Raw genomic sequence first — 20,469 nt, forward strand, 5'->3', positions numbered from 1 at the left:
GAACTGAGCCCGTGTTTATCCCGCAGAAGGATTCAACAATGGCGAGAGCTCATTGCATCTCCATTCAGAATCGTTTTTCTCAAGCATGCCGCTGAATAGCTTGAAGTCAAAAGGTTGCAATAAGACAAAGACGAAGAGATCAAACCGCAATATAACAAGATGAACTTTCCTGGAAGAATATAAACCATTCACTGTCACAGACGGATATAAACGTCAAGTCGATGTCATATCAAATGTATTATGACCCAGGAGAGGTCAAATATTGATACTTTGGGATGATTAAACATGACACAGCTGAGAACATGATTGTGTTTCTGAGAAACTAACACAACAGAAGACTTAGTAATACACATATTGCTGTGTAAAACGCACTATGATCCTAAGGGGGCACTGTGCAGGTGCACCTAATAAAGAGAGAATGTATTCTGCTCTTATCTGTGCATCATCAATAACATTTTTGGAGCAGTGTTTAAAGGGGAAAAAAAAAAAAAACCTTGTTAAGATTTGTTTCCCACGAGTCGTTCGGCTGTTACCATCTCTGCATGTGCAGGAAATGATACAAAGCTTTAGGGAACAACCGAGTGGGATGACCGCGGCTGACTTGTAAAATTGAATTTTAGGCCAAATAATGGGAACATTTGGCAGCAGTAAAAAAAAAAAAAAAAAAAAATTGCCTGACAAATACATGAAATAAAAAGCTAAAGCAGATAGTAATTAGGCTCGGACTGGAGGACTGACAAGGTAATTCTCCATCAAAGTAAAAGGCGCTGAATTTAGAGTAGGACACTTATTGACTCTGACAGCGCACTAGAAATGTGAGGAAAAAGAAAGAGCAGAAATTAATTCAATGGAGGTGAGAGACAAATGAAGGGCCAAGCTACCAACAATTTCATATCACTCTGACAGCCTTCATTTTTTTTCTATTTGATAAATACTGAGTGCCTTACTTACTTTGCTGGTCATGAAAGGAAATGTATGGCGACAGCTCAAGGTCGCGCAATGTTACATTTACCAAACACTTCATGCGGGATCTGATCAAAACCCATCATTGGTGTGAATTTGAGATCATTCCAAAGTCATCCCATCTGACAGGTTCATTTCAATTTTCAAGAAAACAACTGCGCCCGCCAGAGGACAACCAACCAATCATAGACTGAGGTGTCAATCATCTGCACACCACAGCAGCCTGACACTGACCTGTTATTTTGGATGACCCCAGGCACTTTGCTGAAACTATGGCCGACTATCCCCCTCCAAAAATGAGTTTAGTCTCGGATGTTTTGTCCTCCATTTTGGGATGTATTCTCCCAAAACGTTTGAAATTGTTCAGCATCCATTTTGTTGGTGCAGATGCCTTTCCCAAGAGCATCTAAGATTCTCTGCAGCCTCCTTCTGCTTATCGCTCTCCATCTGTGCAAAGGCACTCAAAGTCAAATAAACACAACAGACATCAGCAAACATGGCTGTCCTGGGCACACTGAATGCACACATGATGGACCGTTTGGGCACCATTAGACATCAATAACAACACTCACTGCTTGGCTATAGCTTCTATTAACGCTTTATATTGAAGCAGTTGACGCATCACATACTGCATGTTTACAGGCATCATTCATGAAGAGGCTTTTCCTTCCTTCCCGTTCCTTCCCGTTCCTTCCTTCCTCATGTCGGTCGGTCGGTATATGCGCCATTTAACACAACTCTTCCTCCATTTATATTCATTTACTCCTTCTTCCAGTTCAGCAGCGAGCACCTATCGGGGTTTTCTTTTCCTCTTCATCCCCACGGTTTGTTTCTGTCGCCATCATGTCACCCGCTGCGCTCATTGTGCTCTCCATCATTGTAAGAGTGATGGCTAATGGAAAGTGTGATTTGCATAAACGAAGACAATCAAGTGCCATAATAGGTTTCTGGTAACATCAGGAAATGACCGGGTGAAGAACGCAGGCGAAGGGATGGTGTAATTGCCCTTGTAATGCACAATAAAGCATCCAACCGTAACTGAGTATATTTCTTTTTTTCTGTGCTGACTTGTAAGTACAAAAAACCTCAAATACAATTCAACTCACGTCACAACAAATACCAATTTGGTAGATGCTGAGCAAATCACCTTCATCCTATATTTCAATGACAGCCCAATAAATGTTGAAGGCAGCGTGTTTTATAACTATTATTTGTCCAGTAAGTGGATATGCTTTCTTGAGTAAAACTACTATAAAGGCAGCAGACAGGATCAACAAACATAGCATAATTCACAAATGGTACACTATGATCGATTTTGTGAAAACAGTCGTTAGTAGCTCAACAGCGCTGGAATAAATCTTTCTTTCACAAAGGTCATTAAGCCGTTTCATAGTTGTCGAAGCATTTAGGAGAGGCACTGATTCTTTGAACTTGACTGTAATGCTTATTTGATTCTTGGCAAAATTGTGGGAAAGCCTTTTCTTGATGTTAATGCTCCACAACCTTAATGAGCAATGATGGAGTGGATGCGAAGTATGACAAACAGCCCAGTTATGACGATGCCCTTGCTTCTGATGCTCTCTAGTTGTCGGACAGCCATTGCGCTCGCTGCCTTTGCTTATGAGGCGGAGTTGAGAAACTCCTCCACAGAAATGAATGTGACTGCAGACCTGCCTTGAAGTGAAATGAGTTGAGAACACAGGAAGCAAAAGTCCTTTGACTGCTCATCACCTGCCAGTGGTGCCAACAATGCCTTGATGTATGATCTTGGGATCAGCGTTTCATTTGCGCAATAGCTTCCAGGCTGGAAACATCATACGGGGGAAGAAATCGGGGACCATCGGGAAAGTGGAAGAGTTTGTCTACAAAGGGAATTTGAATGTTGATGGACAAAACAACCGTGAAATAGCTCAAGCAAGTACATCAAGATTGATCAAAATGATGGATAGAGTTGACATTTGATCTTCTTTCGGTTACGGTTAATCCCAAAGAAAGCATTGTTATGCATTTATCGTGATATGTTTTGATTTTGATTGATATGTATAAATATTATTCTTATTTTTTTTTAAAAAGGCATGAAAAATGCCGCATTCAATGGCCACATTAGGTGTGCCTGCTGGATGCTGAAGAAAAATCACTGCAATCCATTTGTAACCACAATAAATAAAACAACACACCTAGTTAAGCCAGAGCATTATTGGATTTGTAGAGGCAGAATTGTTGCTACCTTTCTTGTTTTGGCTCTCCTCAGATTGTGGAGGTGTACTTAATGTTGAGTAGACAAACACAAAGCCTTGCAGATGCCAGTAATGGCTCCGGTGGGTTTTGTCACCACCTGGCCGCTTTGGAGGCGCCGTCTGTCTGTCCTGCACACCTGGCTGCCATCCACCATTTTTTGATCCCATCACTCCACGTGTCCTGGATGACCTTTCACATTGTACTTTCAATTTGGAAGCCAAGCTTTTTTTGGGGTCTCAACACTTTTCCGTACCATCAATTTCCGCTTCCATCTGTTTAGCGCTTACTCATCCGTCTCATTCCCTTTATCTCCTCTTGAAGCCATTTATCCATCCCCTTTTCTGCATTGTTCCACCATTTTAGAAGCCCAACACACGCTTGAACAAAAAGTCTGTCTCCTCTCAGCCCAGTCCTTGCCTGGAAGTCAAATTACAAGTTGACAAAGAAATAAAGCCACATCAGCACGCTCACATATAGAGTTCATATCCTGGCAAGAAGAGCCAGATCCTCCATGTGTGCATGCTGGTCCTCTAATCTGTGGTCTGGTGGCTTGCTTGGGAGCGTTTCCAACGTCAGTGGAGCAAAAAAAGGTCTAGGGTGCCTGGGCTGCAGCAGTAACACCCTACACTTAGTCACATGGCGCTAGATAGTCCACACCCTGCTAAACATAGCCAGATGTGTCAGGACTGGTAGCGTGCTAGATTGTCACTGGTGCAGCCACTTGGACGCAAGGGGAAGTGGTCGAAAGTTTGAAACATACTCATAAAAAAGAGGATTTACATGAGCGAGGAAGAAAAGATGAATTCCTTGCTGCAAACATCTGCTTATCGTCGGAATATGGAAGAGGTCTCAAAAGTCACTGTACACTTTCTTTTTCGACTTTGCTTCAGGTATCATTCCGACAGACACCTCAGCCTTGGCACATCTTGTTTTGGCCCATCTTGGGCCCAGATAGTTCCAGTCCATTGTTCAACTCTCGTACCCATCGAGTCAACAGATGTTGTTTAGACCTCAATGTCCCCATAAACTCCAGCAACTCTGTCGTTCCCATCTGATGGGGTGAAGTAAGGGGACACCAATAATACACAGCCAAGAAGCAAGAGGAGACAATGAATGTGCACTTCAAGTATGACAATGTTTACCAGCTGTACAACTCAATGGAATACAAATGAACACAAGGCTGTCCAAATGGCTCCATTATGAAGCAACAAAAGATGCAAGTCTGCATAGTTTGTCCGGCGGTAAAAAGCATCAAATGTTTAGAGAATCAAGCCCAGTTACGTCGAATGGTGTTTATGTGTTGTCAGCATTGTTTACTGGCTCCTCTTTTGCTAAATGAGGTGTTTCACCCAAATTCCAAAGGTTAACAAACGCCGGATGACACACGCTAACGATGGAATTTGGACGTCTTGGAAAGCTTTGTGTATTTTGGCCTGGCAGCGGTATTCCTTTGGCACGGCGTCGGCAACGACACCCGCCGTGAAAAGGAGCGGGACCGACCGCCGGAATGAGGAACTCGGTCCCGTAGAGGGAAAGTAAACAAACGTCATTCGGCCACCAATCATGGCGATGGCTAAAAGGTCAGACAAAGTAGCAAAGCCTCATCTGAAAGGATCTATGGCTATTCTAGTCCAGCTCCAGGGTGGCTTCTCTGTAGCATTAGGCACACAATACGGGCTGATTGCATGCAATATCCCCCCAAAAAAATAAATAAATGATGGCTGGTGTCAATAAGAATTATTCATAGAAATTCTGACTTAGGAAATGATGGAAACTGTGAATAACAACAAGTTGCTACTTCCATCTCCTGAGAGACACCACAATATTTGAAAGATTGCATATTATGTAAAATTGCCCCAATATTATTGTTATGTATGTAACAATGCACTAGAAATGCAGAAGAGTTAGATGATTTTTGACATTCATTTCACACTTGATGGGGGGGGGAGGAGGTCATTCAAGAGACCCAATATTTTTTTAAACCAAGAAAAACATAATTTTCCCATATAATATCCTTTCAAGTGGTCAGAAGGCTATGAGATGTATCACTGTCAAAAAAATATCCAGTTCAAGTATTTTCCTCGACGGGCGCAGGTAAAAAGGGGCGTTTGCGCCATAGTGTGAGTGAACACAACTGCCTTCTTGACCAACGACAGCAGAAATACTCGCTGGAGTCCATGCAGATGGTCCAAACATGCAAAGTACATTCATAAAGGACTGCAAAGCAAATTCATCCGTTGTTCCTCTCTCGTGTCATTTGCAAACTGGTTTAGAAACTCACCATCAAAGGCCTTATACTGTCCTCCGAGGGAGACCTGCAAGGAGCGTCCGGCGTCTTTGAGCAGTCCCTCCATCTCTCCTCGGCTCAGGACGGCTAGGCTGTCCTCCATGTCGCTGGTGCAGCAAGTGTAACCCTGAGGACAGATGCGCAGGTGCTCTCCTGGTGGGTGGACAAACAAGGAGGGGGAGAGACATTTGAGAATTTGGGTGGGGGAAAAACACCAGAAGAAAGGCATTCGTAAAACCGGCTCTGTCACTGCTGTCAGCTACTTTGCCGCTTTATAATCATCTGCAGGGGAAGCGTAGACACGACTATCTGGGATAAGCCGTGCTGGCATTGGAGGAGGCTTGGGCTCACTCGTGTGATTACCTGGCGAAATGCAGACAGCTTTTTGGCACACACAAACGTACTGTAAACGCATACAATCAAATAGCGACCTGTCACAGCTTCCCTGTCACAGATTCCCTGTCACAGCTTCCTTGTTTGCTCTCAAGTCAAGCTGCTACACAAATCAGCAGAAAAGCGTGTAAAACGCAAATTGCACTTCAGTCAAGCACGGCTTTTTGATGGGTGGCCTTCATTTACATTTGAAGAGACGTTCGGATCGACTTCATTTCTCAGGCACAAACTCTCTCTCTCTCGCTGGCTGGCACAGTCGAACGTGATTGTGTTGGGAGATTTTCAAGGAATTGGGTTGCCTTTACAAAGATAATAATAATAATGCTCAGCATCTCTCACCTCTCCATTATGATGCAGGGCAGCTGACGGGAAATATCTTGTGATATCTGATTTGAAACTAGAACATCTTAAAAGCGTCTGAGGTTGAAGTCAAACTTCTTTCCAGAATTCCCCGGCTGAGCTAATAGTACCTAATCAACTGTCTCGGACAAGTCTTCAAGTGTCTGGTGGGTATGATCACACAGACACATGGATCAAATGGATATTCTGGGTGGAGGAGAGGAACCTTGCGTCATATTATATGGCTGAAATGAGAACAAAGTTCTCCTCGACAAAGGAAAGTGGCTCTTGAAAAACACACTCCAAAATCAAGTAAGGCAATGTTCATTCTAATAAGACTTGATTAGAGAAAAAGCAGGTGAAAAAAAGGATTTGGTGCAGCGAATAGAGCGCAGGTCAGAGCATTTCCACCCTGATGGAGGTATTGTGAAAGAAGCAGCTCATCATTCTACCTTTAGCACTGAAAGGCCCTGCCTCCCTCCGGTGATAAGCAACTCAAAGTCATTTCATCTTGCCTGCTACTCCTCTCCCCTTTGTCTCCCTTGTGTTATTCTATGGATGAACTTGAATCAATTTTGCACTGCTCGACCCCTCATTTGCTCTTCAAAACTAATTGTACCATTCAGCCATATATCTCGAACGCTCATAAACAGTTTCTGTTTAATTACATTGAATAATATTAGTTATCACACAGGTAAGCAGTCCTTTTTCTGACCAGTAAATATCAAACTGATTTAATTTAATTGGGGCGGTTGCAAACCCGTTAGCTTACTATGTACTGACAAATGAAGTAGCTACGTACTAGCCAGCTACTACTGTAGCTGACAAAGGCTATTAACCTGACAAACTTTGCTGTGACATTGATCCCTCCTCCTCCTTAGAAAACATTTGACTTCAATATGGAGCAGTTAGATAATTAAAACTAAGCATGTTTGCAGCCTTAATTAACTGACTTGGCTCAACTTGGATAATAAGTAGTCTAAGCTACCCCCCCTTCCCATCTCAGGTGAATTTTCTACTCCCGGTGTGTGTGCATGTCAATGATTATGTGTCTGCCAAGTTTCCCTAACTGCCTTTCAAGCACCTCGTTCGGGCCAAATTTGAATGCATGCAATTAAAGGCAATTTCCCCCTGCTCAAACACCAAAAGTAAAGTGGTGACATTGGGCACCTCTCACCACCTTCTCAACCCTCTCAGTCACACACCCGCCAGTGGAGAGTGACAAGAGGAAGAATATGCCCAGAGAGAATAATAAGCAGTGCAGATGAAGCAGAGAAGAAAACAGTGGCAGAAAACAAGGGAATGAGAACGGGGAAGATTTGTGTTGAAATAATATACCGTATTTTCCGGACTATAAGTCGCACCAGCCATAAAATGCCTTGTCTTTATTCCACAGATCTAGTAAATAACTATAATGCAGCGTTAACAAAGTACAAGGATAGACGTGGGTTTGGTAAACGGATCCTTATTAAACAAAACAAACTTCCAAGCGTGTGGCGGCGTGGACTTCCAGACACGAGAGCTCCATGGCATAGGACCGGGCGTGCGTAAAAGCCATAATAGTTTTTCAAACCTTCTATGTCATTCCAAATCCTTAATTCCTTCAAACTCTTTGTCCTCCGTGTCACTTAGAAATGATCACCGCTAATGATGCCGGAAGTCCTTACGTGGGTACGTTTGTCCTTTATGTAAACAACCGCCGCGCCGTGCCACTGACGTCACTTGAAATAGTAATCCATTGGTACATCACGGTTCTCCAAACTTTCTTTCTGCTGCTCGATTACTGTTTTCAGCTGCATATTTTACAACTTGAAGTTTGTAACCTGCAAAATATGAGTTTCTTTTTGGTGCCATTTTTCTTAAGCCCACCCAGTTGATGAGTCACAGCCAACGGTGAAATTTAGAGCCCCCTCATCCAGTTTTGTCTGAAAATATAATTTTTTTCAGATGTTGTTTTTTGTTTTGTTTATTTGGTTGTTTTATCAAAGTCAAAGTCTGCTTTCTTGTCGATTTTTTTTTCATATACCAAGACACACAAAGAGATTGAAATTACGTTCCCACTATCCCTCGGTGAGATAGTAGGTACACATATGCATACAAACAACACAAAAAAACCCAAGAAGGCACAAACAATGAATAAATAAGAGTGTTGAATAAATGATAAATAAACAAATAATGATAAATAATAATAACAAATATAAGAGGAGCAAAATGGAGCAAGTGTACATACAGCAGACAGTGGACTTGGATATGGTGCTTTAAAGTGTTAATTGCTTTATTTGATGTTTTCTCTATTTTTTATGTTTTGAATATGTTCAAGATAAAGATATAAACGCATGTGAAGTGATCAAGTATACTAAAAATAACAAGTGGTCAACTATACTTGTAAGTAAGTGATGGCTTAATGATCAAGTAAAAATTTGTGAAAAAAACATATATAAGTCGCTCTTGAGTATAAGTCGCCCCCCCACCCAAACTATGAAAAAAAGGCGACTTATAGTCCGGAAATTACGGTACAGTCTGTTTAGAGGTCAGCTGCAATCTGTCACCCCCTGGGCTGCTTCTTGAAAGGCCTGCACCCCGTGTGTGTGTGTGTGTGTGTGTGTGTGTGTGTGTGTGTGTGTGTGTGTGTGTGTGTGTGTGCGTCCTATATCACTTTCCTCCAGTACAACCTGCTCTCCGCATGTCATTTGAAAGGACATGCAAAGAATACTCACAAACACACACACTGGCAGTATTAGTGTCAAGTCTCTATAAATAAAACTCAGCATGATTGTTTTCCAGCAAGTCTGCAGGTGTAAACGCACATGCAAGGGCACACACGCGCACGCGCACGCGCACACACGCACACGCACGCACGCACACGCACGCACACACGCACACACGCACGCACGCACACACGCACACACACACACACACACACACACACACACACACACACACACACACAAGGGCGCATTCACGAGCCTCACAGCTAGAAAAGGTCAGCTGCAATAGAGCATAACGGTCGGAGGTGGCTCGTGACACAAACACGACGGCCGACTCTATAAACATCGGTGTGTTTGTGGACATCAGTTCCCATCTATTCAGGTGAAAGCACGTCAAACAAAGTGCAGGGGGAAAGTGTTCCGAGTAACCAAATGCGTGTTTTCAAATTGGACTCCTCAAATGTAAGCAGAGCAAACAGCTCTCGGTCTGATACATTGCGGTCCAACTCCACTGTCAACTGAAAATGTCATTTGAATCAATAGCCTAATATCAAATCTATCAGCATCTCAGAGTCTTGTGCAAAGTGCCGTCTGCCCGTAGCATAGTATTCTTCCTTCTGCTATTTTCGAGACGCACACAGTTAGACTTGAACGTTTGCTCCCAGAAACTGATTTTTTTGCCGTTGAAGGCATGAACAGACAGACGCCTTGCTTCCTGGCCGCTTCCATTGACGGCCGGGCAGCTATAGCAACTTGTTCATTAGGTACAGAGCTCTGTTGCAAGTTTGAAAATGACTGCTCTTGTTAGCTAGCTAACATTTGATTGGAATTGGTTGTTTGTCTGAAGACTTTTGTAGCGTATAAAGCAATCTTTTGTAAACAATGGAGCCAGTGCAGCAGTTAATGATTTCTTTTGATCGTTCTCTTGAATGAGAGAGATGCCGTTAGTCTGCGCTTAATGCTGGTGCAGTAAAGAACTTGAAGATGAAGTGGAAAAACACCAAGACACAGTTCTGTTTTGAAGGATGTTTATGCTTCCAATATCAGACGTGAAGCGACAGCCAAAAGCCTGCATCGTCCAAATCTGCTTCTCATACATTGGAGATTAGCTTGTTTTGGTCGTTTGCTGTCGTCTTTATTGCTTCCAAATCATCCTGGAAGCCTGAATAAACGTCATTGCAGGCATGATTGATGGGCCAAACATGCTCATAATACAAACGCTTCCTGCATACAAATTGGAATACACAGAAGCTCACATGAATAACCGGCACCAAATTCAATGATCTATTCAAATATATTGAAATCAACAGGGTTGCTGTTCCTCTTTCATCAACCTCCCACTGTGAGGCCAATCAGCAAGGAGGCAGCAGCAAGCCAATCAGCCACCCGAACTAATGACTGTGTGTGTGTGTGTGTGTGTGTGTGTGTGTGTGTGTGTGTGTGTGTGTGTGTGTGTGTGTGTGTGTGTGCGTGTGTGTGTGTGTGTGTGTGTGTGTGTGTGTGTGTGTGTGTGTGCGTGTGTGCATGCGTGATGATTTAATAAGGGCTAGTTTTCATTTGAAGCCCTTAAGTGCGCCAGGCCAACTAACTGGAGAACAATTCCAAACTATGTGCTTATTGTTAACAGCAGTTACATTGGTAGGCAATGACAATGCACAGGCTTTGAGAGATGAGAGCAGACATGTAGAAATAAAGTCCAAGCAGGATATTGACAACTGCCTCCGTCCAGACTGTGCACTTTGTCATTAATGTGCTTTAATTGCCTTTGTTTTGAAAATGCTCATGTCGTTTGAACCGATTTGTTTTACGACTGACATTTTTGATTTATGATGATAACACAATTCTTTTCATGCTATTTACAATGGTAATTCCTGTTACAGGTTCAAATGATTGGACAAATCTTGCTCACAATTAGAATTCTTTTCAGTCATTACAAACAAAGCTCGACTCTAGAACGGGAGTCATCGAAAAACGTGCATATGCATGCGTGCGGGCACCCACGCTAGTCCCAGATTAGCGGCCTAATCCATTCATTGGTGAACAATAAACAAACGCACACTTGAACAGGGAATTCCAAATGTACCCACTGGCGGAATATATTTTGTTCCACCATGTCGCAGTATTGTGCCTAGACCAACATTGAAATCTGTCCCACCTTACGTGTCGGCAACATGTCCCCGTCCGTCTAGCCGTCGACCCCGCCACCGGTGACCAGGCTGGCTGGCTGGCTGGCTGGCTGTCTGGCTGGCTGCCAGACTGCTCAAGTAATGTAAACCAGCCGCGGGCTCACAGAAATAGCTTCCAGCGCCGGAGTTACACAGCTAGACTTTGATCATAATTTGATCCTGCTCCGCCGGCAGAGCAGTCGACCTTTTGTACCGTTAATAGAAGCAATGACACGTTATTATACCCCATTGGGATACATTCAATTTATGGTGGGTGAATCCACCCACTGATGCAGCACTTCTTTTTATGTGCACTTCACAGTTTAATTTGGGGATTCATTATTTCCTGCTTGGTTTCAACATCTTACCCTCTCAAATCTGTGATTTGATTTTTTTTTTTTTTTGCATCAGGCAAAAAAAATCATTGATATGATTGACATGGTTGCACTTCAATCATAGGTCACTTCCATTTACAATGAGTGAGTGTGTGATGATGGTATATAATCATGGCTTTCAAATTGGATTAAAAAATAGTTGTTACATTCTGCAGGCGCAAAGAACAAAAATAAGCAGCCCAATGAGCATTACCTTTTTAGTCAATCAAAGCTAGTCTGTTTTATTGATTTTATATGCAATATGAAATTCAATTTAAACATAAGGTAATTGGAAGTTGGGAGGGGGCAAACAAAACCACCAAATGTGTCAACTGGCACTTTTTTATGATCACCCATAGCAACAAATGTAAAACAGATGCTGCGATATCCGACTTCAGAGCAAGTGTGACAGTGTCAGCGTTAACGAGGAAATGCATTCGACATGGCCATGTGTCATGTTACACACGTTACATGTATGGATGTATAAAACATGGAATGGTACAAAGACTGAGTGTGAGAACAAGACTAAGAGGGAAATGGAAATATTTCAAATGTTGCCAGCCTTAGGCGTAGTTTTAACATAACGCTGCACTTAATTATAGGAGAAAAAAAATACAATTTCAATTCCAAAACAATCACTCCAAGATTAAATGCGAACATATTTGACATCAATTTACAGACAATTGAACCCTTCATGGAGACGAGGGACTCGAAGCACTCGAGGATTCATTTCCTTGCTTGAATTGATAATGCAAGATTACATCCCAACAACTCCACTCAAGCACACATCTATTTTTAGACATCTTCCCCTGGCTCCCGGTAATCCAAACTTTATCTGACCTCTACCGGCACATTGGACATCTTCGTATCGTAACCCGAGCTGACTTACACAAATCGGATCGAATGAAACACTCCTCCCACTCCGTGAACATTAAGCTCAGAACATTGAATAATATTTGCGTGGCTGTGCTCCAAAGGGGCCAAAGTGACAAAGCGGATTGAGAATGCTTTGCTAGTCAATTTGTTGGGATTGACTGACTGCTCGCTCAGCAGCACAGCACACAGGTGTCAACTTTTCTTGCCCTCAAAGTACTTTGTGGTGTTTTCTTGACCGGTTGATTACTGGGACACAGGGAGCCAACGCATGCGGACAGCTCTTCTCATTGGTGGAAAGGACCTGGCCGAATCACTGAGCAAGTTCGGTCAGAGCGCTGTCAGAGGCCCGCTACGCTTTTGCGAGCAATCTCACTCGACAAGTCTTATTTTTACTTGATTTATTCCAAAGTATTGGTATACAAAGTAAGGTTTCAAAATGGTGACATCAAAATGTCTTTCTGGAAACACTGTGGGCGTCGCCACTGATTGTGTCAATCAAACAGCACTCCGATGACATGGAAAAATGGATGCTACTTCATCCACCATCTTTTTGATGGCTCACACGACATGTTTGAAAATAGATCGGCTTGAAGCAGCCGGTGGCTGGAATATATCCCACTAGACTAGATGATCGCAGCCATGCAAAATTTTAGTGACGGGCGGCACTCATGCCGGGTCCCAAGCGCATCGTCCTTTTAGCCCCGCCCGCCCCCTCAAAACATTTTGGAAACTAATACTTTTTGCAACTGTAGAGAGCTCGGTCATAAAAAATTCCTCAAAGGCACTTTCAATGAAATAGCGCAAAACACCCAAGTACACCACCCCAGTCTCCACTCAACCTCATTCTTTTCACACAAATAAGCAAAGGTTTGTTTTGAAATGGAGACGCCTGCTGCTGCATAAGTAAAGTCCTCAGTCCAGTCCTTTCATTGAATTCCGCTTGATGACTCTTTGCTGCATCCACGCACGGTAAGCCCTTCCAAAGTTAAAACTTCAATCAGCGCTTGAATCCACATCATCAAATAAGAGAGATGTTAAATATTGGATTAACTCTGACCAGAGGGGATTTAAAAGAGTGGGAAAAAAACAACTCTCTCACTTATCAGGTGATAGTGAGGCCATATTTCTCAATCTAAATTCAGTCATCCTTCACCCCTGATCCTGAAGCATCATAATTTTTCAAAGCCGTATATAAAACATGATAAATATTTGATCATAAATGAACAAGGCAGTGGCTGCCTCCAAAGTGAGAGTGTTGTGTATTCCGTCCTTTCATGCGCCTTGTGCATCTTCTCAATCTGCTCTCATCACGAGTGAGTCACATCAAAAGTCAGATCTGAAAACAGGCCTGACACAAGGCAAGCACTGTTATGCCAAAGCGTACGTATGCGTGCCAAGCTGTCTATTTTCAAGTCAGGTCAGGACAAGCTCGCGCTTTCTCACCTTTCTTTGTCACCGCCACTCAGCAAAATGTAATATACACACTGACGACATAGAGAGAGAGGTAAAAAGGCCAGCAAGGGGGGGTTCCAAAAAACCATGGGGATGACGGCAAAAAAAGAATGGCAATTTTGATCCATCTCGTGTCATTGTTCTTACGCAGGCCACCACCATCGCTCATGAAGCAAATGTCATCTCCGGCCTCGAGCCACAACAGTGTGGCCATTGAACAGTGAGCCCACGAGCACCAGCTGTGCCCTTACTCACTAAAAAAAAAAATATCGAAAAAAGTTGAACTTTGTGGGAAGTTGTACTGCCCTTTCAGGATGTCTGCAGTGGGTGCACCAAAATAATGACATAAGAATTAATTTGAGGTGATATGTAAGGAAAGTAGCATCATGATGGCGGAAAACACCATCTCGTCATTTGATGGATTTACCCCCAATCATTATTTGTATATATATTCTATTTGAAGGTGGCAGCACCTCAATAAGACGTCTAAAGGAAATGAGCATACAGCCAAACGGCAATTACATGAAGCCCAGTTCAGAAGTAACACTCACAATTCAAACCAGAACGCAACACTGTGACAAAGTGGAACATTCATTTGCGACTCTCAGTGCAAATGCTTGCCGAGCATTTTGCACATGATATGAATATTAGCTTGGATTTGGTCATTTGTGGGTGACCAAGCCTTTTAGCCACACGCCTAAAGCATTTGCAATCAAAAGGCTCCCATGCCAAAGTTTCTTTATGACAGGTAAATGTGCCAAGGAATGTTGGTGTTTTTCGCTCAGTGTGCCTCCACCTAATCCCTCTTTCAATAGCGATCTGAAAGAGGCCTTTTCAGAGGTTCTTCTTTGACACATACACAAAAAGGAAATTCTGCTCTGCTGAACTTTGAGTTCTTTCGCTCAGTGTTTCCCCTCTGTGTTTATGTGCACTTTGACTTGAAGGTTTAAGATGTTTTTTTTTTTCTTCCGTCATTTGCAAGGTGATTTTGTGTTTCCTGCAAAGCTTTGCTCCTCGCTGCCACTCTTATCCTTAGATTTTGTTCGACACGCCTGCCTTTTTCAGATGAAAATAATTCTATTTTAGATTCCCCTCAGTATCAAAGTGTTTGAAGTCTTGCCATTCTTATTTGACTCCTCGTTCTTGTCAACCACCCACCTGCATGAGGGCATCTTATCGTTTTCTGACAAAAACAAGCCCTCCTTATGAATTATTAATAGAAGTCGTCAAATTGGTGGGAATACTTTTGCTTCTGTTTCACTGCACCGGATTAAGATTTCCAAACGCATCCTGGCGGCTGCTTGCTGCAGAGAAGAAATGTAATTATCAGATGTAGTCAGCCATGTGATTTCTAATTGAATGCTGGAAGAGCAAATGAACGACTAAGTTTGAAAATTCAACAGGAGAAAGTTTTATCACAGCTCATCTTCCCAATATAAACAGAATGTCCTTTGCTTGGTTAGCAAAAAAAAAAAAGAAAAGGGGGGGGGGTAGTAGCTTTCATGAATGACTGGGATGTGGTAATGGGAGCGGGACAAAGCTTCTCACTCACTGGAAAGAGTCATTAGAAAGTGCTGGCCCGAGCTGAAAGCTTCGACGGTTTCTCCTCTCTGAGGGGAGTTAAGGCCTGAGAAGCAGCAAGGGAACGCTAAAAGGGAGGCCGCAGGGAGACAGGCGGGCAGGCCAGTGGCTCTGACAAAAAGGCTAGACTGGAAGACGGCGAGGCTGGCTGTTGGTGGGCACAATCCCAGAGAGGATGTTGAGACGCTGAAGGAAGCCGCCATTTGGTTTGGTGGAATTGTGAAACTTGCATATGCAAATCATTCATTCCAGCTGGATTTTGGGGTAGAAAGAACAATTGTTCAGCAGAAATAGCTATCTATCGAGCTATCGAGCCATCTAGCCATCGATCCACCATTTACCTATCTAGCGAGATAGATGGATAGATGGATAGATAGATAGACACGAGAGCTGGGAATACATCAAAGGAAAAATACTCCTTGGCATATGGTGATTGGCTCTGGTGTCCAATTGGAAAGTCATTTCCCCAAAAAAGAGGAAGGAAGCCTGGCAACAAGCTAAAATAAGTGTGATAAATCATCTCCATTTATTTGGGCAAAAGCTCTCAGGAATTGCCAGTGGATCCCTCGCTTCACTGCCAAGAGCGTGACGATGTCTGACGCAAAAGTCCTATTAAAATACATCTCACTCAACCGCTATAATTAAGCGCTACTTCTCCACCACCTCCCCAGCCCCAACTCTCAGCCAGCTGTGAGCAGGAGGAGTAATAAAAACTATGTGGAAGATTGCTGGACTTGAATACGTGACTCAAGGCCAGCGCTCGTCTGACATCATGTAGCCAGCCTCTTGCTGCGTTACAAAGCCCACCGTTGTACACCCCCCCCCCCTTTCCCACACCCAAATCGTGCTCACTGGCATCAGTCATCAGACAAAAAGAACACTGTTAATTAATTTCAGATCCATCAGCAAGCATGAAGCCAAGGCAGAGCAGAGCAGAGCAGGCACGTTAGATCTTGCTCGACTTTGTGGTGAGGTGGGCAAAGAGAAGAACACCGCAAGTTGTGCTTGTTTTCACAGATTGACATTAGAAGACGCAGGGCGTGGTTTGGCTTTTATCTCAGACGTGCGCCCCACTGCGTCTGTGTAACAGGTGTGCTGTTTAGACAACTTCTGGAGACATTGTGTGCATTAAGCTTTCGACACGCCCAGACTGGAGATGTTCTGTGGATGTGTCAACTTCTCTCCTCAAAGCTGCATCAAAACATCCAGAGTTTTACAATACCAAACTTATCTCTAAAGCCTTTTGATAAATGTTATGCAAAACTGTATGTATATAAAAAAAATGTTCAGCTCCTTAAAAATCATTTTTAAATAAATAAAAATAGCATTGTATAGAATTAAAATTAACCATTTGCTTAACCGCTTAGTCCCCACAGGGGGTCGCGGGTGTGCTGGAGCCTGTCCCAGCCGTCAACGGGCAGTAGGCGGGGGACACCCTGAACCGGTTGCCAGCCAATCGCAGGGCACACAGAGACAAACAACCATTTGCACTTGCAGTCACACCTCGGGACAATTTGGAGTGCTCAATTGGCCTACCAAGCATGTTTTTGGTAAAAAAAAATGTACGTCTTATTACAGCATGTGCATAGTTTTCAAAAAAATACACATGCACATGCTTTTCTAAATCAAATATTCTGTAAGCAATATTTCAGGGTAATGGATTCAAATAATTTTGCTGTCATTTAATTTGATGTAAACTATTAATGTAGGCAATAAGTGAATAAACATTTTTTTGGTGCGGTTCTCATGAGTCCTTGTTTTTCACTATTCCCAGCAGGCTTTGGTCCCTATCGCCCACAAATGATGTATACCATTTAAATGAAAGATGGCATCCACAATTAAGTGTCATCATTTTGCTCATGTCCCCAAATGAGTCATCACTTTGTACAAGTTAAATGTACAAGGCCAGTTATTAATGCTGAAATTGTAATATGGGGACCAGGAAAACAACATTTTCTCCTCATTATCTGACTGCTCTGCAGGGCTTGTGTTAATCATCAGTGGCTGCAGAAACCAAATCAATGAATACTGATAAGTACCGTAATTTTCGGACTATAAGTCGCGTTTTTTTTCATAGTTTGGGTGGGGGGGCGACTTATACTCAGGAGCGACTTATATATGTGAATTTTTTCGCAAATTTTCAAAATTCAAAAATCCATGATGTAGTGAAACTGCGATAAACGAACCACGATGTAGCAAGGGATTACTGTCATTTGACCTGCAAGTGACGTCAGCAGCGCGGCGGTAGTTTACATAAGGACAAAGGATTCTATCACGGGATGACGAAGATGATGAAGGGCCCCACGTTTGAAGGATTTAATGATTTGGAGTGACACAAGGTTTGAAAAACGTATTTATGTTATAGTTATTTGATATATTTTATTTCGTGTAGCAACTTGTATATGTTTTTATCGTTATAGTTCAGTAGTTGTTGGCTCGTTGAACTCTTGTTTTGTTAAATAAAGAGCCGTTTACCAAATCCACGTGTTTCCTGGTACTTTGTTAACGCTACAATATAGTTGTATACTAGATCTGTGCAGCGCGCACGCGGCGTTGTTGACATAAAGGATGAGGAATTTGACCGATGGATTTAATGATTAGGAGTGACACAGATGGTTTGATAACATTGTTGTTATATGATAGTTATTTGAAATATACTTTATATATCGTTATATGGGTCTGTGGAATAATTAGAAATGCAACTTACGAGTCCGACGTCAGCGGCGCATATGTGGCGCATACGCGCCATTGTTTACATAAAGGACGATCGATGGATTTAATGAATTGGAGTGACACAGATGGTTTGATAAACGTGTTATTTATGTAATACTTATTTGAATAACTCTGAATGTTACTCAGGCCCGTTCTCAGCTCCTCGTTTGTGTATCTCACGTTAGCATACCGTATCGTTTAGCCTGTTGTTGCTGGTTCATGTCTGTTCTTGGTGTTGGATTTTGACAAATAAATTTGCCCCAAAAGTGCGACTTATACTCCGGTGCGACTTATATATGTTTTTTTTCACTGTATTGTGCATTTTATGGCTGGTGCAACTTATACTCCGGTGCGACTTATAGTCCAAAAATTACGGTACTTTCAGTCCATGGTTTCCTCCATTAGACGTGACATGAGATAGCTAATATTAAATTGAGCTTCTCAAGAGCAAAAACTGACCTACATTACAGTCCACGCATAAATATGTTAACACATTAGCTTTGAACGAGAGTGCAGCGTTTCCACGGTAACAGCCAGTGACACCAGTTCAAAAAAAAAATGTCCGGCCCATAACGAGGCCTGTGGTTTGCTGCTTGTTCTTTTGCCACAGAACCACATCACGTCAGAGTAGCATCAAAGTCTACTTTGGGTGAGAAACAGAGGCGGAGGTAGAGGAAGGAGCTTGCCAGGAGTTACAGCCTATGTTCACTACTACTATGAAAAATGCTCAAGAAAAAAAATAAAATAAAATGTGCCTTCCTAAGTTGAGGGGAGAAAAAAAAAACATTTACTTTGGAGACATTTTGGGGAGTTTTATTATGGCACGTGTCTCAAGGCAGCACGTTAGCTTTCCTTTCCCAACTGCAGTAATGACTGCAGGGATGGTTTGCCAGCTCACTCGCTTATTTGTGTGTCCTCAAAATCACTGTGTGTGTGTGTGTGTGTGTGTGTGTGCGTGCGTGCGTGCGTGCGTGCATGCGTGCGTGCATGTGTGTGTGTGTGTGTGTGCAACCAAGGAAAGGACTTGAACAGCAAGGCCAGATTTGCTCATGAAAACTCTGGGTTGTTTTACAAATGCACACTCATCCTTGAAGGTACGATCAATCGTATTTTTAAAAAAAAAAAAACTGCAAAACATCATTTCAACAAGTTGACAAAAAAAAAATCTTCGGAAGGACACATGGAGGCATAGCAGTGACCTTGTGTAACATCTGTTTTTGAAAGCAAAAATTAAAACATAAACCTGCTGCCAAGTGCAAAAACACTATTTCAATTTGCATGCACATTAAAGCAGTTGAGGGAATACACGCCCACCGAGTGTGCTTCTACATTGGTTTTCTGCCCTGGAGATGGCTTCATATTCCACAATTCCTGCAGAGATACATACATACATACATACATACGTACATACATAAATACATACACACACGTACACACACACACACACACACACATACACACACACACACACAAGTATTTCTAGCAATTTTTGTTGCCATTCATTTTTTTTGACGCGCCTAATAGATATCCGAACTGAAATGGTGGGACAACACGTGTTGCCATTAACACACACTGTAAGTGACTATGGGAAAAGCTCTCGTCAGTATTGTGCAGATGCCACCATTTATTGCCCAATTGCACAGTGCTTGCTCATCCATTTGAAGACAACCAGGCAGAGCTGTAGCACTATATCGCTCTTGCACACCAATACAAATATCTGTCGGCAAGGCAATTAGTGATGCACAATTCAGTGGGATGCTGTTAACACACATTTGCCATTCACTTCACAAACGCTACTAATAGTCAGACTCATGAGACTAAGTCATCGATTTTCCCCTAACCCTGCTCCAGGTTGGTGAGACACATCAGTGGAGCACAAAAAAAGCCCTTCTCACAGGTGCTAATAAAATAATAATCACATATAAGACTACTTCTGTGAGTGTGTATTTATAGCAGTGCAATTGTGCATTAGCCGCAGTGTTCTCCAGAGGGATGTGGGCTATTTGCAAAATGCAGGGGGGGGGGGGAGTTCAGTACAAGCGGGCCCACTTGGAGCTACCGCAGCATGTTATTTAGCCGCCAAACACAATAACCATCCGTGGCCGTTGGAGAGACACTAAAGTGCTTTTGTGAGACGGTAACAATGGTGAAAGCTGCATGCAGGGAGAGATTGCAACCTGACAGACAGGTGAATGAGCAACTCCAGTGCTTTTCTGCCAGAGTCGATAATGTCCCTCGAGGTTACATTTATATTCCATTCCATGCTATTCTATAGAAGGAAACCATAGCAAAACACACACACACACACACACACACACACACACACACACACACACACACACACACACACACACACACACACACACACACACACACACACA

At 42.7% G+C, this 20,469-nt stretch overlaps 1 protein-coding gene across 2 annotated transcripts in view; it reads right to left on the minus strand.

Annotated features, from left to right (window-relative positions):
* LOC148386926 (glypican-1-like) overlaps positions 1 to 20,469 on the minus strand; it is a 51,307-nt gene that overhangs the window by 17,483 nt on the left and 13,355 nt on the right. Inside the window, exons 1-2 of one of the 2 annotated variants that reach the window (XM_088396334.1) lie at positions 11,084 to 11,100; positions 5,483 to 5,641 (exon numbers count right to left, since the gene is read on the minus strand). In XM_088396334.1, coding sequence (XP_088252460.1) covers positions 5,483 to 5,591 — 109 coding nt within the window. In that variant the 5' untranslated portion in view covers positions 5,592 to 5,641; positions 11,084 to 11,100. Of the gene's footprint in view, positions 1 to 5,482; positions 5,642 to 11,083; positions 11,101 to 20,469 lie in introns of those variants that run through there. The other variant, XM_088396333.1, reaches the window with a different exon arrangement.

The sequence above is a fragment of the Syngnathus floridae genome, chromosome 14 (assembly GCF_059516105.1).
Source record: "Syngnathus floridae isolate MCC-2025c chromosome 14, RoL_Sflo_1.0, whole genome shotgun sequence".
Classification (NCBI taxonomy): Eukaryota; Metazoa; Chordata; class Actinopteri; order Syngnathiformes; family Syngnathidae; genus Syngnathus; species Syngnathus floridae.